Genomic DNA, 27581 nt, shown 5'->3' on the forward strand with positions numbered 1-27581 from the left:
GTGCTAACCACAAGTTAACAAGCTCACTTTCTGAGTTTATTTAATCAGAATCCATTTGCAAGCTTGCAGCTGCTGCAAGAAATTGACCAGACCCTAATCAGTTTCACACTAAAGGTTTTTTTAAAGCTCTTAAACTTCTGCAGAAGAATATGCTAGGCCAGTGATGGCTAACCTTTTCCGGACCGAGTCCCAAAGTGCACCCAAACCCCCAAAATGCAATGTATGCATGCCCCCCCCATGCAGCCCCACCGCATGCCTCCCACATGTGCGGCAGAGACCCGACGACCAGTTGGCCGGCGGGAGGCACATGTGCAACAGAGCTGAACTCTTGCATGCCCAGAGGGCGCTGTGTGGCACCTGTGGCATGCATGCCATAGGTTTGCCATCACAGTGTTAGGCAAAAAGGTGGCACCACATTTCTTTTGATATGTATTTGTCATTTGTGTTCCTTATTCTTATAATTCCTTCCTCTCCAATGAACGTAAATAAACATTTCTCTTCTTGCTAATTATCTTATGTTGAGGTGAGCATTGCAAAGGGTGGGGGAAAAGCAGTATAAAATTTGCCTTTTTCCTGGCTTCCTCATGAGTTGAATTCTATGTAATCTTCCATTTGTTCACCCATCTGTTTGGGTCTTATCTTTCTGATACTTTGAAGGAAAGACGCAGTCACCATTTTTCACTAGCAACCACTTCATCTAATAGCCAAGTTGCTGGTCCCAATTGTGGTCACTAAATGAGGATTACCTGTTTAGCCCTAGTTGCTTTTTTCTGGAAGCAAAGTTTTGGTAACTGTGATAAATATTGGAGATCAGGAAACTTGAGATTATTCCTAAAAGAGGAATTTGTTATCTTTGTTATGTAACAAAGATTCCTGAAGAATCTGCAAATTCAGAAGCCCTATCCCACACAAATCCTTTGAGCAAGCACATCACTCAGTTCTATCAGAATTTACTGAGATCCTAGGGAGAAATTGGCCACAAACTTTCATTTAGGAATCTATGGACAAGTTATATGTTGTTTTTATAGCAATTCTTATGTCTTTTCAGGTCTCTGTTCAAAGTTGGTTGAGTTGTCACAGGGCAGATTTATCTTTGTCCTGACTGGCCAAAATTAATTATATAGTCAACATTAAAAGTAAATATTTGATAGTGCAACAGTGTCACCTAGTGGGAAAATATAGGATTTCTTTTTTTAGCAAATATACCAGTACATACCAGAAAAGATGAGTGAAAAATATTATAAATATCTACAATAGCTGGCCGACACTGCAAAAAATGTGGTAATGTATTACAAATAATTCATACAAGTGAAGCATTTCTCATTTTTCATATCATTAGGCGAATCTGATCACTTCTGAATATAATTACATAATTATTACAAAATAGTTGGATTAAATCCAATTTTTCATAAGGGTATCATTCAGATCTGGATTTAACTGATAAAGGTCAATGCTATGGAAACATATCACAGGGCTGCTGTGAAGACAAATAGAAAAGAGCACTATGTACCCTACCTTGAGTTCTTTAATGCAAGATAGAATATAAAACTGACATAAACAGCTAATAACATAATCAAGTGTTTTGGATATACAGTACAGTGGAGATTCTCATTTAAAACTTTTAATGCATTTGATGCTAGATCGAAAATCAGTCTTTAAATTTAAATCTGGAACTGAGTCTTGAAAGTGCTATAAAACCAGTTTTACAATCCCATGGTTTCAAATTCTTTCCCAACTCAGAAAGTGCTATGAGAAAGGAGGGCAGACAGCAGATATGTGTCCTGGAGAAGTTGCCTTCCTACTGAAGCACCCTATCCTTCCAGGAAAGAGTAAAGGCCTGGCTATCTGGAGAACTACTGATGTATGATTGTCTTCTTACATTGCAGCCGTATTGTTCAGCTGTAAATTATCTAATCTAAAAATCACAAAGCAGGAGTCCCCACTTCAAGTAGGGTTTCAGTGATATTACTTACTTGAATAAAGGCAATTGTCTATGTATGCAATCACAAAAACATTTGAAAACAGTTATTGTTTTATCTATTACAGTACTTCATTAAAATGAGTAAAACAATTACTTTTTATGGACTTTTATTGAACATAAATCTATTAAAATGCTGAATTTGGGGTTGCTAATTAATATTAAGCTAAAGATTCCTTTAGATAAAATTAACCATTTTTATTAAAAAAAATATGCATGTTATAATCTTTATAAAGATATCACCATTAATGCATCAGAAAGAGATTATCAAATTTTTATTATGTAGAAAAATGAAACATGTAGGTTAGTGAATCTTAACTTTTATTTTTTAGCAGATTTCTAAATCACCAAATGTAAGCCCTCAATCAGAAACATGATGCCAGTGGGCACGTTGGCTCATGCAAGTCATTCAGAGGATTTTCATAGGACCCCAAATTTCAAGATTAAAAATTCCTAGCAGAGCATGGTGTGCTCACTCACTCTGCAAAAATCTTGTAGGGTTTAGTAATCTCCAGAGATTTGGCTGTTAAAATAATTGGTGCTACAGGAATTATCTACAATAGTATGCATAAGATCTCGAAATTCAAAGAATTCAATGGCCAATATTTGTTGCTGAAAATTCAAGTGATTTTTTTTTACAATGTGATTAAAAAGAACCATTCTAACAGAGAAAATGTTGGGTTAGGGTTTATAAACTTTTAAATTCACAAATCTTTATTATATGACTAAAGAAAATATGACTATTCGTAAGGTACTATTATTATCCAATGAAAGCAAATTGCATCTCTCAATTCTATTCATTTAAGAAAAAATTAACATAATGGAAAACAGAAAATAAGTCATTTGACACTTCAACAGAAATTTGTAAACTCTACAGTTCTTGCAATTAACAGGCTACTCCATATTTTTAGCTCAAGAAAATGATGTAAAATAATTAGAATTACAACATCAAAAAAGTCCAGTTAATTGAGCAATTTTGTCTTCTCTTGATGATATGTAGCTGTTCACTGTCCTGGCCAGATTTTCATGATATTTCTCCAAGCCAATCCTCAAGCTGAGGTAGATCTCCTTAAAGAGGTAGAAGATCAGCAGACATTATTTTTTATAAGAGACATGAGATCTACACACACACAAACCCTTAAGTGATGTATGTACTGGACCATGGCCTGTACTATCTCTATGATTGGCTTCTGGCAAGAGATGGGTTGCAATTCACAAAGACTGGAAAGAATGTTTTCAGAAAACGACCGGCTCAACTTATCAGGAGGGCTTTAAACTAAAATTGAGGGGGGAGTGTTACCAATCTTTAGGATCTCCAGGACCTAATTCCAAGCAAAAAACCATAGAAAGCAAGTCAAATAATGAAGAAAGGAAGGATAGGAAGGAAGACAAACACAAACAGCAAACAGGAAGCATAGGAAGCATTCCCAGTCAGACATAAAGATCTCAAGTGCCTATATACAAATGCACAAAGTCTGGGTAACAAACAGGGTGAACTTGAACTATTAAAATACGAAGGTAGATATGATATAGTTGGAATAACAGAAACTTGGTGGGGCGAAACCCATGACTAGAATATACTGATAGGATACAAACTGTTCAAGAAAACCTCAGACCCCATAAAAGAGGAGATAGAGTTGCACTGTATGTAAAGGACTACTATATTGCTACAGAAATGCATGAAACCAAAGACGAAAACCTCCTAGAATACATATGGGTCAATATAAAAGAAAAAAAGAATGACATGGCCATAGGTGTATACTATAGGCAACCCAATCAAGCAGAAAAAATAGATGTCCTTTTTGCTAACCAACTAACAAATATATGTAGGAAACACACTACAATAATAATGGAGGACTTCAATTACCCTGACATCAATTGGAAAACTAATTCTGCACCAAGTGAGAAATCAACTAAGTTCCTAACCAACCTAGCTGACAACTTTGTTGTCCAAAAGGTGGAGGAAGGAACTAGAGGGACAGCCATACTGGACTTAATTCTTAGAAACAGAGAAGATAGAGGGAAACCACAGTCATTTATGAAGATATTGAAGAGTGCTGGGGCTAAGATGGAACTTTGTGATATCCCACTGCTTACTTCCCTCCATGTAGATGTAGACGCATTAAGGACTACTCGTTGAGTACGGTTTGTCAGACAGTTACAAGTCTGTCTGGTGGTGATGCTATTTATCCCACTTTTTTCTATCTTATGAAGTAGTAGGTTGTAGTCTACTTTGTCGAATGCCTTGTTGTAGTCTAAGTATATTGTGTCCACAGTATTTCGCTGGTTTATTAATTTAGTCACTATGTTGAAGAATGAAATAAGATTGGTTTGGCATGATCTGTTTTTAACAGGCTTACTGCTACCCTGTTTTCCCAAAAATAAGACCGGATCTTATTTTCTTTTAGGCTTGAAAATAAGCAGTTGCATTTATTTTCGGGGAGGTCTTATTTTTTTGATGTGCAGGAGGCGGTGAGTATGGTCACCTCATGGCTGCTGGGCCTCTTAACCGCAGCCCGCATATCAGCAGATCCAGTGGGGGACGGGAGTTCTGTCACTCTGGGTGCCTGGAGATGTTTCTGGCACACTCTTGCCAGTCCTCACCTTGCCCACGACACCAGGCAACCTTGCAGCCAAGGGATCCTCTCTTCCGCAGCTCACCTTGTGGCTGTGGAGCAAGCAGTGAGCACAGTTTGCGCTCCGTCAGGCCTGGAGCTTGGGTGTTGCTCAGGCTGCTGCCACAATGGGGAAGAAAGCCATGTGGCTTGTTGGAATTGGCTCCCTCCCCCCCTCTACCCGGCTGCTGCTGGAGAAAAGGACGAAAAGGCAGGCAAGTGCGTGCTTACGATACAAGCAAAGCACAGCCTGTCCCTTTCAAGCAATCAAATGTTTGTGTGTGTGTGAGAGAGAATGAGAGCGAGAAAGAGAAACAGAGGAGGGGAGTAACAAGAATTGCAGGCAATGCTGTTTGAAAGGGTTTCCTCTCTGCCATTTCTCGTTCTTTCTTTCCTTCTCGCTGTCTCTCTCACACAGATACCTGGCCTCTGCATGGGCAAACCCCGCCCGGCCAACGTGAGAAATGAGGGAGAGCACCTCCTCTCCCATGTGACGCCAGCTGAGCTCAAGCCCACCCACCCCGATCCTCAGCACTTTGTGCACATTCAGCCGGCCCGGCTACTCCCCAAATCCCTACTGAGCAAACACACGAGGCGGGCGACACAAGGATTGGCACTGGGCCATGAGTCTCAGTTTGAGCAACCCGCCAACCTGGGACTGGGGGGAGAGGGACCAGCGCTGGAATTCGAAGCAATGGTGAGCTCTGTCTGTGCAGCCATGAAGCGGGATCAGTGTGGCCGGCTTTTGCCCATAGCATTGCCAGCCAGAATCAGGTCAGAGCCTCTGCCACCCGAGACCAGCAGACCAGATTCAGTGAGCCAGACGCACTGCTGCAGCCCGGGAGGAAAAGAGGGAGAGGAGCAGGGGTGAAATGCTCCCGGTTCGGACCAGATTGCCCGATCCGGTAACGATGGAGGCGGGAGGTTCGGTGAACCAGTAGCAAAAATCCCTGGCCCTCCCATGCCCAGCTGAGCCGCGCGATCATCAATGCCTTTTTTAAATTATTTTTTAAAACATTTTTTCTACAACCTCTTCGGCTGAAGAGTTTGTAGAAAAAATGGTTTTAAAGTAAAAAGAAAAAAGAAAAAAGTTGGCCAGGCTCACCCAGTCACATTACCTCACCACCACCAAGCCACGCCCACAGAACCAGTAGTAACAAATTTTAGATTTCACCACTGGAGAGGAGGCACTGCGAGAGACCATTTCTCACGTTCTTACACTCCCGGGTGGCAGCAGTGCGTTCAGCTCACCAAATCTGACCTGCTGATCTCAGCTGGCGAGGGGGAGAGAGAGATGAATGAGTGACTGAGTGTGTGCCTGTCAGTTGGCTTCCAGAGCCAGAGAGGGTAGAGATGGGAAGCAGCTAGGCTGCTGTTGCCTTTCATTGAGGCGCGAGATGGGGCTCCTCTTGCCATCTCTTCTCCCCCCCCCCCGTCACCGGGCATGACAGGACTTCCTGCCCCTCACTTAGCCACCTGCCCCCTTTATCAAGGGGGGTGGCAGGTGGGGAGGTGTGGGGTGGGGTAGAAGGAGTATTCCCAACTCCTGGACTGACTGGTTTCTTCCCAGTAATTCTTTCTCTGCCTTTCGGTGTTGGCTGTAAAAAACTAGGATTTTCTGGGCAGAAAAGTTTGCCCCACCCACCCAGGTGCCCTCGCTTCCTCCAAGCCTTTGTTTGCCTACCGGTATTTGATTTCCAGCTCCGTCGCGTTTCTCGCCATTGTGTGCAGGGAAACAAGTTTGTGGGACTACCGTAAAAAAAGTTCAATCAATCAATTCTAATTTCTCATGAGATTTTTTTTACGGTAGTCCCACAAACTTTTCTCCCTGCACACAACAGCGAGAAATGCGATGGAGCTAGCCACCCTTCAATATATGGGGTGGGTGGCTAAGTGAGGGGCAGAATGCCAGCTGTGCCTGTATGACGAAGCTTGCAGCGGTGCTGCTGTTTGTGCATGCAATGGCACAACAAGTCTTGCAGAGTCTTGCTCCAAGGAGGCAGCAGCGCGACAAGTCTCACAAAGACTCATTTCTGGTGGAGTTTGGGGGAAGAGAAAGAAAGACTTCTGCAGCTTCTGGCTGCATGCAAGGAAAGCAGCAGAAGCAGCAGAAGCCTTTCTTTCTCTCCTCCAAACTTCGCCAGAAACGAGTCTTTTGTCAGATTTGTCGTGCAACTGCCACCTCTTGGAGAAGGACACTGCAAGGCTTGTTGCACCATTGCACGCACAAACAGCAGCACCGTCGCCAGGTTCAACATACCAGCACAACGATAAAGACTCATTTTTGGCGGAGTTTGGGGGGGAGAAAGAAAGACTTCTACTGCTTCTGGTACTTTTGTTGCGTGCAGCTAAAGTTCACAAGGCAGGAAGGTGAAATGCCAAACTCAACCCATACTCACACCTTGTGTATGGGCTGCCCCCAAGTGGGGTGGAGGTAGGGAGGCCATCGGAGCCCCACACGGCCCCCGCCTGCTTCAGCTTCGCCTTCACCAGGGTGGCGGGCACTAGAAGGGCGCTGTCCTGAAGCCTCGCCACTTGGTTTGGGGCAGATGGTGGCTGGCAGGTCCAGGTGCGGTGGGTAGGCAGGCGGGTGGAGCAGAGAAGAGAAACGGCGCAGAGGAAACCCTTTCAAACCATGATCGCCGCCTGCTCCATAGCCACAAGGTAAGCTGTGGAACAGATGTCCTTCGGCTGCAAGGTTGCCTGGTGCCGTTGGTAGGGCTGGGGCTAGCAAGAGTGCGCTGGAAATATCTCCAGGACTTGGAGAGGCAGAACTCCCAGCCGTCACTGGATCAGCTGATCCACGGATCGCGGTTAAGGGACTGAACAGCTATGAGATGACCAGGGAAGGGAAGGGCTGCCTCCTGTGCTGGCCACCCCCTTTACTAGAGCTTATTTTTGGAGTAAGGCATATATTACTCCCACCCCCAAAAAATTGAGATAGGCCTTACTTTTTGAATAGGTTCTATTTTTGGGGAAACCCTGTAGTTATCACTTTACTCGTTTCTAGATGTTGGCAGATCTGTTTTTTTATTATCTTTTCCAGTATCTTCACAGGTATTGATGTTAGGATGATTGGCCTGTAGTTTCCTGGATGGTTTTTTTCCCCCTTTTTTGAAGATTGGAACCACATCAGCTGTTTTCCAATCCTCTGGTAGTTCCCCGGTGCTCCAGGATTTTTGAAAGATGTGGCACAGTGATTCTGAGATGACATCTGCCAGTTCCTTTAGAACTCTGGGATGTAATCCATCAGGTCCCAGTGATTTATATTCATCAAGGTCAGACTGATGTTCTCTTACCATTTTCTTGCTTATTTTAATTTTAATTTGTAGTCTGTCATTTACAGTAATGTTTTTGGTAGGTTGGGCTATAGTTTCGTTTTGTGTGAAGACCAATGCAAAGAATGAGTTAAGCAGCTCTACTTTCTCTCTGTTACCTGTTACTTCCTTCTCTCTTGAGTGGACTGACTGTTTTCTTGATATTTTTCTTGTTATTTCTATGTTGGAAGAAACTTTTTTTTATTATCTTTAACTTATGTTGCAAGTCTTTGTTCATTCTGAACCTAGAACCTCTTGGAATCTTAGTGGACAACCAGTTAAATATGAGCCAGAAGTGTGCGGCTGCAACCAAAAAAGCCAATGCAATCCTAAACTGCATTAACAGAGGGATACAATCAAGATCAAGTGAGGTACTAATACCACTCTATAAAGCCTTAGTAAGACCACACCTAGAATACTGCATCCAGTTTTGGTCACCACACTATGCATGGCTAGTCTAATGAAGAGAAGGATCAGGGGAGACATGATAGCAGTGTTCCAATATTTGAGAGGCTGCCACAGACAGGAAGGGTTCAAGCTATTTTCCAAGGCACCTGAAGGCCAGACAAGGAATAATGGATGGAACCTGATCAAGGAGAGATTCAGCCTAGAAATAAAGATAAATTTTCTGACAGTGAGAACAATCAACCAATGGAACAGCTTGCCTTCAGAAGTTGTGGGAGCTTCGACTTCTGGTTTGGCATCGCGGCGAGAGAGTTGGGGAAATAGCGGGCTCTGATGAGCGCCGCGAAAACCCCGGCTGCCAAACCGCCGCTGATGGGTCTTTGGACCGGAACCGTCCTGCAGAGACGGGGAAGAAAGAGGGGCACCTTGGACGACCAAGAGGAACAGGCAAGTTCCTCGGAGGTCAGAGGGAACCCTCTGTGAGTCGGCAGCGGGGGGCAGCAGCCATGGTGGCTGCCACGAAACTGGGACAACCTGATTAAGAGATGTGCAGGAGGAAAGTGGAGTGAAACGGAGCTCTTTGAAGCTGGGTGAGTGACAACCAACCCAGGCTTGTAACAACGCTTAGAGCAATACTTTTAACTATAAAACCCCTAGCCTTAAATAGCGGCTGAACAACAAAGGGGCTATGGAAAGTTTAAAATGTAACTTTAGAGAGGCAAAGACCCAATAAACAACTAACTCTTGAACAGAACTAATGGGATTAAATATCGAGACATGGTGAAAAGACTGGATATTTTAAAATTTGAACTGGATCTTAAAAAAGAAGATGATTTGATATTCTTAAAATCAAATTGAAACAACATTGCATGACTAATGGAAAATGTGGATTGTAGAGGGACACCTTCTGGCTTAAAAAGGAACATTGCAATTTGTCTTTGTTATGGAAAATTCTGAACTTTACAGATAACAGCCTTGGGATTTTGTGGAGGTTTTTTTTTCTTGTCTGCAGGCAGTTTGATTTTGGTGAAAAGAAAAGGAAATTACAATGGAACTCCTATACTTGGAACAATAATTATTTAAAAAACTGGCGCAGGAATAAAAGAAGTATCTAGCACAGGCTCAAGAGAAGGGAACTTGTTGCATTATATCTGGAATAAAAATAAGGAAAAGATTTAATATGACACATGGAGGACAAAATTTGAAGACTTTGAAAATGGAAGGAAATATATGCTAGTAGGCGAGAAAATGAAGAAATAAGGAATATACGGCTGGAAGATTAAAACAATGTGTTTAAAAATGAGACAATGTATAGGTGGATAGTAATAATAAAAAGCAGGTTTTTATAGACAAATATGGATGAATAAGAATATGAGAAAAATATGATATAGATATATAAAATTGAAATATTGATGGAAATTAGAACATAAGAGAAATTAAGCATGTTAAAAGAGATTTATAAATATATACAAAGATATGTTTTAAGTAAGAACCATGTCTACATGTTAAACTGTCCAAAAAAAAGGATATTTTTTTTAATTATTTTTTTTTTTAAGAACCGCTTAGAGCTTTATTTTGTAAAATTCACTTAGGGGGAGGAGTTCCATCCTCTTGGAGAACAGCTTTTGTTTCACTGATCCCGAAGGAAGATCAAAACTGTACCAAACCTGAAAATTTTAGGCCAATATCACTTTTGAACACTGACTATAAAGTTTTTGCCAAGATATTAGCGAATAGACTAATGCCAGTTATGCAACAAACAATTCATAATGATCAATCAGGTTTTATAAAAGGGAGGCAAATGAAATATAATGTTAGACAAATTGTAAACTTATTGGAATATTTGGAAAAAAACATTTTGGAGAGTATTTTATATAATCAATTAGAGCAATATATCAAGAACAAACAGCAGAAATAATAATTAACGGAGGCTTAACAGATGTTTTTAAAATTGAGAAAGGTACAAGGCAGGGCTGTCCTTTGTCTCCTTTGTTGTTTATTTTAACTTTAGAAGTTTTGTTGAATAAGATACGTGACTCTGATAAAATAAAAGGAATTGTAATTAGACAGCAGGATTATAGATTAAGAGCGTTTGCAGACGACCTGGTTGTTACTTTATCTCAACCTATAGAAGCGGCTCCACATATGTGATGGCTAGAGGGAAAAAAACTTTAAATTCTTGCCGCGGGGCTTCAAAGAGCTAGCTGCAAAGAGGTAAATTCCTGGAGCAAATTTTTTTCCCCCTAGCTATGCTGAAAAAGCGAAATTGAAAATAAAGAAGGGTCTTTGCTGCAACGTGACAAAATGAGGCAGAGAGATTTCTTTTTCTTTTTCCTCACCAAAAAAGGTAGGTGCAAAACTGCAAACAATGGGAAATTTAGGGCAAAAGAGAAGGTTCAAGATTTTAAAACACAAAAGAAAAAAAGCTCTATTTAACTAGGGAATTGTAATAATTGAGATACTATTAATTGTATATTGTGTTGAAAGTAGAAATGGTTAAGTTGTGGTTTGGAGGAATATATGGGGGAAATTTGTTGGTTTATTATTATTGGTAAATATAATTAATTGATTTGTAAGAAATTGGATTGCATGGAAATAATTGGAATATTCATGTTCATATTAATATACAAAAAAGATAGTTATATAACTAATTGATTTATATTAAAATGTTGAATTTGTATTAAACAACTGTATTACATAATTACATAATTAACCAATGTGAGGATGGATATAAAAATAGATGACATTGGGAAGGGGTATAATATAGAATAGAAGGGAAAAATTGAATTTGATTAAGATTAGAGATGAGGATGAAGGGTAATATTGGTTTTTTTAAAAAATAGATGAGGAATAAATATGGTAAAAAGGAAATATAGAAATTGTAAATTTAATTGAAATGACTAAACACTGTGTTGGAAGAAATATCCTTCTGGGTTCTGCTCCAAGTGGGGAAAAAGATACTGGAAACATGGAGACTGCTTGGAAAGATGGTTTAATGGTGGACAGGATCACATGGCTTGAGTTCCTGAACAGAAAAGGGGCAGATACAGTAAATCCTCGGGTTTTTATGCTCTCTCTGGCTCTGCATTTCTTGGGGCCCCGAAAGAGTATCCTGATTGGTTGTCAGACTCCCAGGGGGTGGGGGTCTTAGCTAGCCTTGCTGGCTGATGGTCACATGTGCTTCCCAGGTCACGTGTGGTGAGTTTCGGTTGCTAGATGGGGCCCATTGTGTTAGTTTCTGTTGCTATTGTGTTGCAAATGTCCTTTGACAAAGGATTGACTTTCTGCCTCTGGCCCATTAACAAAGGGTGGGCGGCAGGAAGGTGGGAGCTGCTTTGTCTGTAAAATATCCTTCTCCATTTCTCATCCAGGGAAATATAATATTCTGCCTTTTTAATATTTCCCAAAATATTTCATTCTTCTAGGAAAGGGGTGGGTGCTAACCTCCTACAACTGTTTAAATTTGTGAACCGGCCAAATACTCTGTTCGAAGAAAATACATTGTATGTTTGCATGTGTGTTTCTAATTATTGCTATTTATTCATATTTGTTCTCTTTTATTCTTTAAAGTTTAACAATTCATTCTTTATCTTAATATCTTTATATTTGTTTGGGGTTGGCTTTCTTCCCTTTCATCTTTTTTATTGTACAGCAATCTTTCTCCTCAAACCTACCACCTCTGTCTTTTCTTTCCTTCTTACTTTCTCTCCCCCCCTTCTTCTCCCTACTTCCTCTTTCTTTCTCCTTCTCCTCTCTTCCTCCCTCTCTTACCCTCATTCCTACTCTAATTTCCCTTCCCTTCCTACATCCCTCTCTATTGCTGTATCCTTTTATGCATATGGACTACTCAGAGGGCTGAAAAAGTTATTTTTGACTGGTCCTCGCACTTTTGACCAGTCCTCGAATTTACGACTGTCCTCACATTTTACGTTTTTTGCCCTATCTTATCACCACGTTGAAGAGAAGCAGTTGTGAAATGAGTGACATGGTTGTTAAGAATAAAGAACAGTTACTTATTAAAAATCCAACAGATGAAAGAATATGTAGTGCTATAAAACTTTTGAAAGACCAATTTCAAATGCTTATGGCGGAACAAGTTGCAACAAATTTACAATATGCGAAGCATAACACATTTTGTAACGCTAATAAACCGGGCAGATGGCTGGCTTACACATTGAGGAAAAAACAAAGTATACGGACTATTGATAGTATTGATATTGGAGGGAAAGAAATCTTTCAACAAAAATTAATTAAAGAAGCTTTTGTGGATTATTATACTAAATTATATGCTAAAGAGGAGGTGCAGAATGGACTTATAGAAAAATATTTAAACGATAAAAGAGTTACAAAAATTACTGATCAACAAAAGGAAAGAATGAATTATCCTATAACAGAGGAGGAGATAATAGTAGCAATTAAACAGTTAAAAACAGCCAAAGCTCCTGGCACGGATGGCTTGACTGCAGTGTATTATAAAACTTTGCAAGCTGAAATGGTGGAACAATTTAGAGATTTATTTTGCAATATTCAGCAAGGGGGTAAAATACCCCCATCATGGACAACAGCTTACATATCTTTGATACCAAAAGAACAAACCGGTCCTAAAAAACCAGAGAACTATAGACCAATATCTCTTTTGAATACAGATTATAAAATTTTTGCGAAAGTACTAGCCAACAGGTTGATGCCAGTAATTCAGAAGGTGATTCATGATGATCAAGCGGAATTTATCGAGGGCAGATATATGAAGGACAATGTAAGGCAAGTAATAGATTTATTGGAATATCTTGAGAAGAATAAACAGATCCCTGCAGTGCTGGTCTTCTTGGATGCAGAGAAGGCCTTTGACAGAGTGGATTGGAATTTTCTATTAAAGACTTTGAAAAAGATGGACTTTGGGGATCAATTTATACAGGCGATTTCGGCAATTTATCAAGAGCAAAAGGCACAGATCATTATTAATGGAAGTCTGACAACAGAGTTTAAAATTGAAAAAGGAACAAGACAGGGATGTCCGTTGTCCCCACTTTTATTTATTTTAACACTAGAAGTCTTGCTAAATACAATACGGGACTCTAATATCTTGAGAGGTATAAAGATTAGGCAAGAGGATTACAGAATAAAGGCATTTGCAGATGATCTGGTTGTTACCCTATCACAACCAATGGAATCAATAATCTTGATGAAGGACATTATACAAGACTATGGTAAAGTTTCAGGTTTTAGATTGAATCCAAAAAAGACTAAAATGATAGCTAAAAACATGACACAAGATCGTAAACATGAGCTTGAAAGGAGGGCAGGTTTTGAGACTGTACCTAAGGTAAAATATCTAGGAGTTCAGGTTGCAGAATCAAATATGAAATTGTTTCAAAATAACTATGAGGTGTTGTGGCGAGAGGTGCAGAAAGATATGGAGACTTGGAAAAAACTGCAGCTGTCTCTACTTGGAAGAATAGCAGCAGTTAAGATGAACATTTTGCCAAGATTTCTTTTCCTGTTTCAAATGATTCCGGTGCTTAAAAGTGATAAACAATTGAAAGTTTGGCAATCTGGAGTGAATAAGTTTGTCTGGAACGAGAAGAAGCCGAGAGTGAAATTGAAAATTATGCAAGATGTTCCAGAAAGAGGAGGTCTTAAACTTCCAAACCTACAGCTATATTATGATGCAGCAGCTTTAACTTTAACAAGTGATTGGTTTGGAAGGAAAAAGACTGGAATATTGAATGCAGAAAGTTTTGATCTTGAATTTGGATGGCATGCTTACTTATTTTACGACGACAAAGTAGATAAAGTATTTAAAAGTCATATACTTAGAGATTCTTTGATGAGAGTTTGGAAGAAGCACTGACTCAAATGGGATTATAAAATACCGCTATGGTTGGATCTTGGTCATACTTTGTGGAATACAAATATAATGTCACTCGGGGGGTTTTTATATAAAGAGGTTCTTTTTACAGATGCGGGCAGATGGCAGCTGAAGACATTGCAGACACTGTTGGACGAAGGGATTAATTTAACTTGGCTACAATATAATCAATTACAATTGAGATGGAAAGAGGACCAAAAAACTGGTATTATGTTGCATGAGGAAGAATTGGTTAGACATATAAGAGAGAAAGGTCCAATGCATATCAAAAGGCTTTATAATGTTTTGCTAGAAAGAGATTCAGAAACCGAATTAGTTAAAGACTGTATGATTAAGTGGGCACAGAATTTTGAAGAACCAGTGATGCTGGAAACATGGGAAAAAATTTGGGTTCAGAATGTTAAATTTACACAGTCGCAGAATTTGAGGGAAAATTTCTACAAAATGTTTTATAGATGGCATTTAGATCCCAAAAAGTTGTCATTTATGTACCCTAATGTTCAGCCAAAATGTTGGAGATGTGAATGTTTGGATGCTACGTATTATCATGTTTGGTGGACCTGTAGGAAAGTTAAGGCTTTTTGGATAAAAATTTGGTGGGTCATGCAGAATGTTTTGAAGAAAAAAATACAATTTTCTCCACAACTGTTTTTATTGGGTATAGTTAAGGGTTTTACATTCGGTGAAACAAAATTGATATTGTATATGATAACAGCAGCAAGATTGTTGATAGGTAAATACTGGAAGAATGAAGCTTTGCCCACTATCGAGGAATGGACTTTGAAGATGGCCAGTTTTGCAGAGATGGCGAAGATTTCAGCATATTTAAAAGATTGTTCACAAGAGACTTATGAATGGGAATGGAAAAAGTGGATAGAATATGTTCAGAACAAATATCAAACTAGAAAGTATCAAATAGCTTTTATTTGAAAATAATGTATTGGAAATTTTTTAATGTAATGAGGTAAAGAGAAAAATTATACAGGGGAGGGAGGGGTTCAAGTTTATATATAAGTGTGATATTAGGGTTCTTTATGAGTATGAGTATATTATAGGGAAGTCTGGGGGAAAGGGAGGGTTAGGGAGGGTGGGAAGTTTGGGGGGGGTGGGGGAGAAAAGGGGTGAAAATGTAATTGTAAAACTTTTGCAATAAAAAAAAAAAAGTGCGAGGACCTGTCAGAAATGACTTTTTTCAGCCCTCTGAGTAGTCCCTATACACAATAGCCATGGCCACCCGGTCACATGACCAGCTAGCCACGCCCACCCAGTCACATGACCTCCAAGCCACACCCACAAAATAAGCCACCCCCACAGAACTGGTAGTAAAAAATTTAGAACCCACCCCTGGTTGGGGGTCACCACAAATGAGGAACTGTATTAAAGGGTCGCGGCATTAGGAAGGTTGAGAACCACTGTATTAAAAGAAGAAGGGATAATTTATACTTGGTTTCAGTATAAACCAAGCTAGATGGAGGGAAGATCAAAAAATTGGTGTCATGCAAAATGAGGAAAACCTGGTAAAACAGATTAGAGATCAAAGTCAGATGCATATTAAAAGGTTGTATAACGCTTTATTGGAAATAGATTCAGAAACGGAATTGGTTAAGGATTGTATGATAAAATGGGCACAAAACTTTCAAGAACCAGTGATGATGGAAACATGGGAAAAGATTTGGTTAGAAATATTAAATTTACGCAAGCACAAAATTTGAGAGAGAATTTTTATAACATGTTTTATAGATGGCACTTAGATCCTAAAAAATTATCATGTATGTACTCTAATTTGCAAGCTAAATGTTGGAGATGTGAATGTGATGATGCAACCTATTATCATATATGGTGGACTTGTAAGAAAATCAAGGCATTTTGGATAAAAATTTGGTGGGTGATGCAGAACATTCTGAAAAAAAGGTTGAAATTTACTCCTCAATTGTTTCTATTGGGTATAACGACAGATTGTACAGTATTAGAGACTAAACTGATCTTGAACTTAATATCAGTAGCTAGGCTGTTGGTAGCGCAATACTGGAAGAAGGACTCTTTGCCTACTATTGAAGAGTGGACACTGAAAGTAACTAATTTAGCAGAAATGGTGAAAATTTCAGCGTATTTGAAGGACTATACACAAGAAAGATACGTATCGGAATGGAGAAGATGGATTGATTATATTCAAAATAAGTATCAGACAAGAAAATATCAAATAGCTTATGAATGAATGTTAAGTATTAGAAGTATTATGTTATCTATAGTGGAGTTAAGGTTTCGGGGGGGATTTAGTAGTCTAAGGATAGATAGGTTAATTTAGCTTATGATTGTTAACTGAAATACCTTGTATTTTGCTCTGGGAAGTCTGGGGGGGAGGGTGGGATGCGGGGAGGGAAAAGGGTGGGGGGAATATTGGGGGGGAAATCTTTTTTTCTGTAAAACTTTTCAATAATAAAAAAAAAGATAATGACAAATTTGATTAATTGAAATAAACAGTGTATAGATGGATGGAAACAATCAAAAGAGGACCATGCTGGGATTAATAGTAAAATTAACTATGATTATGCTGCGTTTAACAGCCAAAAAATGAAAATGAGTATGCTGTGTTTAACAGCCAAAAAACAAAAATGATTATGCTGGGTAGGACAGCAAAACAAAGAGGATTTTGCTGGGACTAACAGTAAAAATGAAATGGCTATGATGGGTGTAACAACAAAGAGAAAGATAATGATGCTGGGTTTAACAGTAAAAATAAAATGACTGCTGGGATTAACAGCCAAAAAATAAAAATTATTATGCTGGGTAGGACAGCTAAAATAAGGAGGAGTATGTTCAGATTAACAGTAAAAATGAAATGAATAAATTGGGTTTAATAACAGATGATAACGCTGGGTTCAACAGTAAAAATAAAATTATGCTGGAAATTATGTTTATGTTGGGAATAGTAAAAATGAAATGATTGTGTTAGGATTAATAGCAAAGTAATGAAGATGATTATATTGGGAGCAATAGTTAAAATATTTTTTAAATGCTTACAATAACTGTAATGATTTATATTGTTAAAATATATCCATCTAAGCAAAAAGAAAGAAAAATGGAATGATATTTGGTTAGGATTTAAGATTTAAGTAATGGGTTTTTGGGACAATGGCATAGTTAAATTGATAGAATTTTGGGAAATAACTGAGTAAAATATTAAGTTGTGTTAATTGAAAAATAAGATTTGTTAATGATTTGTATTAATTTGTGACCAGATCAATGCTTCGTTTTGGAAAAGATGTGTTTTTTGTTTTTGTTTTAAAAAAAAAAAAAACTTTTTTCAAAAAAAAAAAAGAAATTGTGGGAGCTTCATCACTGGAGGTTTTTGAAGAAGAGATTGGAGTGCCATTTGTCAGAAATGGTGTAGGGTCTCCTGCTTGAGCCAGGGGTTGGACTAGATGACCTACAAGATCCCTTCCAACACATCTAATCTAATCTAATCTAATCTAATCTAATCTAATCTAATCTAATCTATTTGTCATTATTAAATACAAGGAACAGACATTTGCTAAACCTATGAAACCTCTTTTATTGTTTTAAAAAATATTTGGGATGAAAGTGTTCAGAATCTCTTCTCATCCATATAACTTCTCAAGGTGAACCCTACTCAAGGTACATTTTGGCTGAGGGTTGCCAAGGAGTTTTAAGTGGCAAAATGGGTTTGTTAAGCAATTGCAGGTCATACTCCACATACTTGCTCCCTTCAAACTTTCCTAGCTACATAAAAAATGCAAAAAGAACTGTGCCTATTTATTTTATCTGTACCTCCAGGAATGCTAGTGCCACATGAAGTCTTGTGCAACACTTTTTCTATCTTTGTTCTAGAGCCATTTAAGGACTGGCTGTAGATGGATTATGAAACCTTAAAAACACCAACCATTACTATGCGGCATATCATTCTGGAGTTGATCTGTAAATGGAAAATTGTACTGTAGTTGCTCATTTCTAATAACACTGCTAACAATTTGACCAAAAATATTTTCCATTTCCATTTAAACATTTCCCACCTGAAATTATATACTTATAACCAGAATATCAGTTTCACCATAGAATTGGCTCAGAATATTTAACCATGTATATATACATATACACATATAGTATATGATAGGAATATATACATACTCTGTAGTATCAGAATTCAATAGTGCTGACTTTCTGGATAAGTTGTTGAATGATTTTTTTTATTGCTGTGCTGTTTGAATCACATTTGGGTATTATGCTATGTTAAGTGCTCAGAAAACGAATGCCCGGATAAGGCTGGCCAATGTTATTCAGATGATAGCTGGCCACTTGGAAGGATCAGCACGCTGTCTCAATGTCTGCAGGGAGCAAAGCCAAGGAATATACAGCCCTATACATAAAAGCTTTCGTGCTACAGATGACATTAGCAGGCTGGATAACATCATGCCTGAAGGAACTTTAACAAAAGCCACATCAGCAGGAATGTCTGCTGTACTCACTCACCTTCTCTTTCACCTTCTCTTTCCCAACATTGTCACTGAGCTGTTGAATGGCACCTTTGAGTTGCATTATTTCTGTGTCTGTTGCTGTCAGTTTTTCACAGACAGCTCCTCTCTTCTCTTGAAATTTATTGCAACATCTAGAAAATATTTTTACTATTTAGAAGCATCATCCACAAATCAAGATTTAATTAATCTTTTTATGCAGAAAAAAGTGGATCATATCATAAAAATTAAAAAGCTGGGATGTTATGGTTTGTTGCTTAATGGTTGAAGGCATTCCTACTAAGTTCCATTCCTTCTATGTAATTTGGGATAGGGATTTGGGAAACATCAACCAGCCCTAATTCTCAAAAGCAGACAGGACTGGAAAATGGTGCAGTTTCTTCTACTTCACTCTGTATAGTGGGGTGAAGAAAAAAAGAGAATGCCACCAAACATTTCTGCATAACAAATCCATCTTACTGATCAACTCCTTGAAGTATCAGGATAGCTTTTTAATCTCTTAGGAATGTTATCTGAATACAGCACTACCTTGTTGTAAATATTGTCATGTGTCTCTATTGATGACAAAACTGTCTAGGATCAAGCATAATTTCCCATTTTGCTTACATTCCTTTGGGATCCAAATCTCAATTTCCCAACAGACCTTGAAGTGATGGATAATGAGAAAAATGACAGTGAAATTATGGAAGATACAGGAATGGCAAAGTTTTTACTAAAGTTGTTGTCATGAAGTTATTCCACTGTTACTTTTCTCAGGGAGCTAAACGAGAGAAAAGCAGCATGAAGTTCAAACTAGAGTGAAAGTTTTGTCTTCAAGAATATACCTATTTACCAGAAAGCAATATATTTTAGTGTGTTTTCTTCAAATTGCTAATTTTGCATTGCATCAAAGGTGCTGGTAGAATAAGCAGAATTAAACAATGATCTAAATTCCAGTATTCATACTCAGTTATCGCCTGTTTCTGCAGCTCAGTATTCTCATATATCTTTTTAAGTTTGATTTCAACAGCAGCAAATTTTTCACGTTTAACTGAGACTAATCTCTTCAATGACATTTCTTCCGTCTTAGCATTCTTGAATCCACTTTTGCTATTCTCAATCTGGTCCTCTAACGTTCTGATCTGAAAAACAAGTGTTTTAAAATGCAAGTAGCAGACATGTCATTAATTAGCGAAAATACTATTTCAAATGCTATAGAGCTAAATAAATGCAACCTCTGAGTAATCCACATTTAGTAAGCAAATTTATTTTGAAAAAATGCTTTTGAAAGAGGTGTAATATTTACATAATATTCTTGCAAAGAAAAAACAATTAGAGTATATATAGATATTCCTTATTGTTTCCCCAAGGTTACAAAGACTGCTTTTCGAATGTTTGTTAGAGTTGTTCTATTATGGGTTCTTAAAGAAATATGCTATTCTGCTCATAATAGATTGGTAAATGAGCTATTTATGCAATATGAAAATTCATGCATTGTGGAATAGTATCTATTACCTTGCTAAGAGTTTTGATGAGTTGCTGCTAGTAAAACTGGGGGTCTCAGGCAAAATCTTACTCTGCTGCAATGTATCTTAAATATGATTTTGTCTTCCAATCCATTTCCCGCAGTAAATTTTTTTTTCAGTTCAGATTTAATATAAATTGAGAACAAAGGGACTAGGTAATGGGTTTCCTTTACTTCCCTCTAATTTGAAGAGGAACTTGGTAAACTTCAGCAAAGAATATGTATTTCTCCGTGTGTGTGTGTATGTTCGTGTACATGCTTACTTTGAAACAAGGAAGCAAAAAATGTCCTGTTTCCTTTATAAGCTCTCTGCTAACGCTGTGCTGAATCCACAATTTCAGACTATATTCTATTAAGAATGAGTACCTTAAAATATTTTATCAACAAGTTCGATAGATATTATATTTGAATAGCACAAACCTGGGCCAATATATTTGAAAGCTTATCCATATTTGTTCCTTGTGTTTGCATTTTTTTCCCGTAAAATTGGACCTCCTGTTGACACGATGGAAACATTTCTACCAAGTCTCTGTAAGATTCATACTTCTCAATTACTTCTTGCTTTATAATAAAAGAAATCAGAATTGAGGAGATTGGTACGGATGGAGCTGCAACATTCATAATATACCTATTGCCATATGAAACCGTCTAATCGGTCTTGTGTTCCAAATCCAAACTACTTAGGTAAAGGTAAAGGTTCCCCTCGCACATATCTGCTAGTCATTCCTGACTCTAGGGGGCGGTGCTCATCTCCGTTTCAAAGCTGAAGAGCCAGCGCTGTCCGAAGAAGTCTCCGTGGTCATGTGGCCAGCCAAAAGTGCACGGAACACTGTTACCTTCCCACCAAAGGTGGTCTCTGTTTTTCTACTTGCATCTTTTACGTGCTTTTGAACTGCTAGGTTGGCAGAAGCTGGGACAAGTAACGGGAGCTCACCCCATTACGTGGCACTAGGGATTTGAACCACTGAACTGCCGACCTTTTGATCAACAAGCTCAGTGTCTTAGCCACTGAGCCACCACATCCCTCCAAACTACTATAACTGTCAGCAATTCCTTTCTTCAATCTTTTATTTTGTCATTTAATGTTTTCTACCATGTTACAGGTTATCTTATTTTTGATATAATAAATTTTCAGATACCAAATAACATTTCACATATCAATCATTGATACTTTATAATCCTTTTTTTCAATTTGGTCAAGATAAATATCAAGGAAAAATACCAAAACATTTTTTGAGTTTTTCTCTACAGAGGTTCATTAACATTTCTGTGCTGCACAAGATATACGTCTGCCTCCAGGACAGGCCATTATTTTTCTCCATGATATAACAACTTTCTTCTCAGTTAGTGCCTTTGTTTTTCCCAGAGATACCTATCACTGGCATCCCACCTTCTAGTTCTAGCCTTGATTTTTATAGCTAGGACTCTCGACCCATTTTCCACTTTAACTGGAATTGGCTACACCCTGGCCTCAAGGAAAGATTTCACTTATTCTGTATTTCTCCCAGATCTTGTGTGCAAATTCTTCAGTCTGAGCATTATATTTGTCTTAGTTGTTTGACTTATAAATTTTGTTATTAAATCAGCTGCAAATTTGCTGCTGATCAAAAGTGGGCAAACTAGTTGGCACTATATTAGGCTCTACTGGTGCCTATCAGGGTGAAACTAACAATTGATGAAGGCAAGGACCTAAGTGTATTTCTGAACTAAAAGAAATATCTATATACCTGTCTATATTTTTACTTTTAGTCAGGACATAAGAGATCTTGGCAACAGAGAGCAGACTGCTGTGTAATCCCTGTGGCATTACTGCTGCAAACCTGTCTTTACAACAGTTCCTTCGATGAGTTTATCTGAGCTGGAAATAAATTGGTTCAAATGATGAAGAGTTAAATACTTTGGGAACCATGGTTTGGGAACAATACTAATCCTGAAGTACAACTGAGTAGCTGTGAGGACATGCATTTAAATATTTCTGTAGACACAGAAAAGCTAGAACCAAGTTGAGACAGTTGTCAAATTTTGCACTAATGATATCTTTTCACTGGCTTTCGTTATTACAAATATGTAAGATACAATCAACTGAATTAATTTTGAAAAATGCATATTCTTATAAATTTAACTTAATTTTAGGAATCCATAGAAGCTAAAGCTATGGGAGGCAAATCTGACAAATATTGATTTTATTATCAATTGTAATTACTATGATAAATTATAAAAGAAAACAAAAATTCCCTTAATATTAAGATTCACCTTGTCTTTTTTAATCTTCTGCTGTGTCTGTTTCATTCGTTCCCTGCAATTAGTGAGTTTCTCTGGAGATTCTGTAATCCTGGACTTCAGTTGCTCTTGTTCTTGTTTCAGATAACAAATTGCCATTTTCAGATCATTCTGTTTATTGAGAATACAATTTTTTAATCCTAATACTTTCAGAAGTTTAGAATCATTTGATTATAAAATAAATCTTAAGTAGCTAAATTTTCAGTGTTTGTGTATACATTTTGGAGAGAAGGAATAAGAGCCCAACGCATAGTCATTGCAGAATAATCAATAATAAATTGAAGGACTGTTAATTTCCCCATAGGAAAAAAAGCATGCATAAAATAGATAGCAAGGTATTCTTAAATATAAAGTTCTCTATTTGACCAGATTTAAGATTGCATTTTCATTGCATTGCACTCTTTTATACTTAAGTATTTTGTCAATATTTTCTCTATAAATTTAGAAGCTGAAGAGTGTTGTGGCCACAATCAATTACACTTATTTATCCTTTTACACTGAATTGCTGCAGTTTCTTGTACCTTTTTGTTAAGGGACGTGGAGATTGCAGCACACATTCTCAAATGCATAAAAGATTCTATAGAGGTTGGCCTCCAAGCTTAAATGCATTAACTATGTTTGTGCTCTTGTGCAGTTTATTGAACATAAGTGCTTATAGAGGTTGGATGACCATGTATTACAGATGCTAGTAGTGAATTTGAACAAAGAAGTGGATTAGGTAACCTGTAAGGTCAGTTGCAATATTCTATGTTGATGCTGTCAATGGTACATTTTGTCTGTAATTGTTTGATGTGCTTGCCACAGGTTTTCTTTCTTCAAGGGTTAAAGGAAGATTTGTTGTTTGATGAAAGAGAATGAGTTTGATTCTGTTCATAATTACTTTTTTTCTGTTATGTATACTAAAGAGTAATTATGATAAATTTAATTTACATTTTGGATTAATGGGATTCCTAGGGTCAGTTAGTCAGTGTGATAGAATGCAAATAGCTTTTTTTGGCAGTCACCCAGCATCAGGCTGCTAAAAAGGAAAAGAAAGCAACCCATTTCTTTCAATACTGGGATAGATGTTGAGAGAACATGATTCCTTTCCAGTGATCATTACATGGCACCAAAGAGTCAGGATATTTTGTTATGTCTTTGCTGTTATCTAGTGATCCCTGAGAATTTTGCAGCTTCAAAATTCTGCTGTTGCAATATCTAGGACTTCCAAAACTGTTCTGGATTCTGGACTGACAAAACATGCATATGGTGGGACAAGAACTCAGTCTCCAGGTTTCCAGTACCTTAACCACTGCACCAAACTGGTGTAGCATGGAACAGGCAGTAATGGAAACTGCTCTATTCAAAAACCAGTAAGTTCAGAATAAATGTAAAGTGGGAGCATTTGCAACAGTAGTCTCCTGGGAAGCAGGAGAAGAATGAAATTGTTACCATCAAGGTCAGGACAAACGTGCTGACCCTACCCCTCCCTGTCATTTCGTCATATACAGAGGATACGTGAAGCTAAGCATATTTATCTAGTAATAAGAGCCACTAAAGTTAGCTCAGAGTAAGGACATGTAATTTAATTTAATTTAATTTAATCAATATTAAGCTTTTTTGTTCTTGCCCTACACTTCTTTGTTAATATACTATGGGGGAGGGGAATGAAATGCATTTTGGTAACTAACTTACAAGACAGGGAAACCAGGCAGCATTCAGAATAACCTTGTTTCTTATTCATCTTCATGATGGGAAGAAAATATCATTTTATATTCAGAGCCAACTTCCTTTCTGATAAATACCATACTGGGTTTTTATTAAAAATTGTAGGCCAAATCTAAATGATACTGGTGGGCTTCATGAATTACTACCATTTTTAATGCAATGTAACTTGTGTTGAAAGAGTACTCTATTTCCCTATCTGGTCTGGAGCTATAGAACATGCTATTCATGATTCACAGCAATACTATAATATAGTATATATAACATCCCACATTTCTATCACAAAGAGATGCCTACATTAGAACAAATCAGATCTACCAAATTAACCTGCGACGTAAATGAAGATGACAGATTTTCCCCCAATTTTAAAAGTTATTTTCTATGAGCATTGTATTGCAGGTGTTTTTCTTGTGTTTGGTCTAGGATTGTAAATAGATTTAAATTGATTGATGGCAGATAAAATAGAACAAAAAAGGATAGATGGAAAGAAAAATTGATCTATCTCTGTCCATACAGCATTTCTGAACTGTGCATTATGCAGAGGGAGGGGTTATTTGCCAAAAGATTAAATTTCAATTCAAAGGGGGTAGTTTGTATCAAAGAAGGAGGTACATGTCAGCAAATTCTTAAACCTAATGTATATCTTCCCAAGAGTGCAAAACAACTGCATGTTCTTGATAAAAGACTAGGCTGTTCCAAAAAGTTGCAAGCTGGTATTACATGGACACCTTTACATGCTTTCAACTCTCCTTTTGCCTTTGAATCCAAACTGCTGGTTTCTGATGTATGAATCAAAGAGCTGATGTGGTTCCAATCTTCAAAAATTGAGGAAACGTGTTTTGCTTGATGCACAATGCAAATACATTGTGCCTTGAAGCTTACCTGAACCATTCTAGAGAGGACAATGTCACTTAACCAAAATGGGTGGAAACGGTTTTGATAAAGAAAACCAAAGGTGACTTAAGAGACAAATAGGGCAATGCTGGTATAACATATCTGTTTTTCCTCTCCTTCCCACCCTAAAATACCTGTTACGACAGAATCTGAAACCCAACAAAAAATGCATTTTTAAAATTTATTTAAAAATAAAACCTTGATCTGGGCAGGGGATGCCTGAACTCATACAGAAAGACTTGCATATCTCTAATGGGGAAAAAAATCTCACTTCAAAAGTGATATAAAATTTCACAGACTTGAGCACTGGGCCCTAGCTAACAAGATGCAGTTCAGTGGAGGGAAAAGTTAAGGTCCTGCACCCAGGGAGGAAAAAAAATCAAATGCACACTTATCAAAATGGGCTGTATCTGGCTCAACAGTAGTAACTATGAGAGGGATTTAGGTGTCCTTGTGGACCAACACTTAATTATGAGTCAGCAGCAACCAAAAAAGCCAATGCAGTCCTGGGCTGCATCAATAGAGGGGTAGCATCAAGATCACAAAAAGTGATAGTACCACTCTGTACTGCATTAGTGAAGCCACACTTGGAATACTGCGTCCAGTCCTGGTCTTCATGAAACAAAAAATATGCTGAGACTTTAGAAAGAATGCAGAGAACAGCAACACAGATGATAAAGGCTTTGGTGGCTAAACTGTATGATGAATGGTTAAGGGAATAAGATATGTCTAGTTTATTGAAGAGAAGGATTAGGGATGACATGATAGCTGTCTTCCAGTGCTTGAAGGGCTGTCACAAAAAAGAGGGGTTGACTTATTCTCCAAATCACCGAAGGACAGGACAAGAAGCAATGGATGTAAGATCATTAAAGAGAGATCCAAACTGGAACTAAGGAGAAATTTCTCAACAGTGAGAACAATTAACCGATGGAACAATTTGCCTCCCACAATTTTGGGCACACCATCACTAGAGGTCTTCAAGAAAAGATTGGAGAACCATTTATCTGGTATGATATAAGATCTCTTGCCATGGGCAGGGGGTTGAACTAGAAGACCTCCAAGGTCCCTTCCAGCCCTATGATTCTAAAATAAAGCATCTTTGAAATATTTTTCAAAGAATCTCACATTATACAGTATGTAAACTATTATAGTTAAGCATATGCTCTTATCAGTTTTTGAAATTAGATTCTTAAATTTACTAGTCTTTGTTTGAATGCTACTTACTAAATTTTGATTTTTTTCTGCAATTTCCATTCTTTTTTGATGGATCATTTCTTGCAAAACATTCTACAAAAAAAATTGCACGACAATTAAGAACATTTATTTGCAATGCTTATAATTTGTCCCAACCCCAGAAGATTTTAAGTGACAAATAGCAATACTCAAAATAAAAATATTGAATTATACAATCCAAACATTAAACATAAAGGATAAATATTCCCACTGAGGATCTAGGGGCCAAAAGGTTGGTAAAACAATATAGGCTTGGCTTGCTTACAGAATATTAACAAGGTATGATGTTGGAAGACAGAGTTTCAGAAAATGTGGCTGCCATGGGCATTGGAAATCTAGATGACTCAAATGAATGGATAGTTTCAACCTTGCCAAAGTGTTTGTTTTATGTTTTGTTTTATTAAATTTATATACCGCCCTACTCCCAAAGGACTCAGGGCGGTGAACAGGCACAAAATAAAATTCATAAATACAAAAGTTAGAAACATAATTAAAACCAAATTAAATAATTTAGCCCAAGACAATTAAAAATCCCAATAATTGTTGTGTAATATGTCATGATGCTACACCATATACAGCTTTAAAGATGACCATTACATTAAATGAGGCCTAGATGCTTACTGGAAACCAATCCACAATTTTAGTATAGTTTTTATTCTTCATTGTCAAGGCTGTTCCAATCTTGCCACCATATTTTCCATGTGATATCCAAAGGCAGCCCCAACCCAAAAGCACATTGCAGGAGCCCCATCAGGTTGTGACCAGGACATGAGTTACTGTGGCCATGGCACCCTAGTACAGGTAAAGCAGTAAACGATTCACAGACAAAAGCTGGAAGAAAGCTCTTCTGACCATGGCTTCCACCTGGTGCCTGAGCAGGAGCTGAGAATCCAGGACCAAGCCAGGACCACCTCTTCAACGCATGTATGTGTTTCTCAATTTACATGGCTGCCTATCTAAGGTTTATGATTCTGGGTGGCTAAAAATAATTAGAGATAACTACTGGAACCAATAGTATAGATTCAATGTTTACTGACACCCATAGGCTATATCAGGGTAGGATTTAATGTGTGCTTGTTTCTTCCCATCCAAGATTTCCATGGCATCTTGGCTTGAATCTGGTAATACATAGCTAAGTATCAACAGTATACTAATAACACTTCACCTGAACTAACAGATAATTTCTCCCAATAGTTTAATATGAGATATACATATCCTTATCAATGGATATGTGAATCAATGGATCCTGCAGTGGTGTTCCCATGCACTTGAAGACTCCCTCACAATAATCA

At 37.8% G+C, this 27581-nt stretch overlaps 1 protein-coding gene across 5 annotated transcripts in view; it reads right to left on the reverse strand.

Annotated features, from left to right (window-relative positions):
• Positions 1–27581, reverse strand: part of NUF2 (NUF2 component of NDC80 kinetochore complex) — a 65383-nt gene that overhangs the window by 13502 nt on the left and 24300 nt on the right. For 3 of the 5 annotated variants that reach the window (XM_087891150.1, XM_060690176.2, XM_060690175.2), the window contains exons 9-13: positions 26281–26343; positions 22432–22569; positions 20599–20739; positions 19620–19795; positions 18673–18808 (exon numbers count right to left, since the gene is read on the reverse strand). In XM_087891150.1, the coding sequence (XP_087747276.1) occupies positions 18673–18808; positions 19620–19795; positions 20599–20739; positions 22432–22569; positions 26281–26343 (654 nt within the window). Of the gene's footprint in view, positions 1–2071; positions 3047–18672; positions 18809–19619; positions 19796–20598; positions 20740–22431; positions 22570–26280; positions 26344–27581 lie in introns of those variants that run through there. The other 2 variants (XM_087891151.1, XM_034409877.2) reach the window with 1 other exon arrangement.

The sequence above is a fragment of the Pantherophis guttatus genome, chromosome 3 (genome assembly GCF_059756535.1).
Source record: "Pantherophis guttatus breed Tessera chromosome 3, ASM5975653v1, whole genome shotgun sequence".
Classification (NCBI taxonomy): Eukaryota; Metazoa; Chordata; class Lepidosauria; order Squamata; family Colubridae; genus Pantherophis; species Pantherophis guttatus.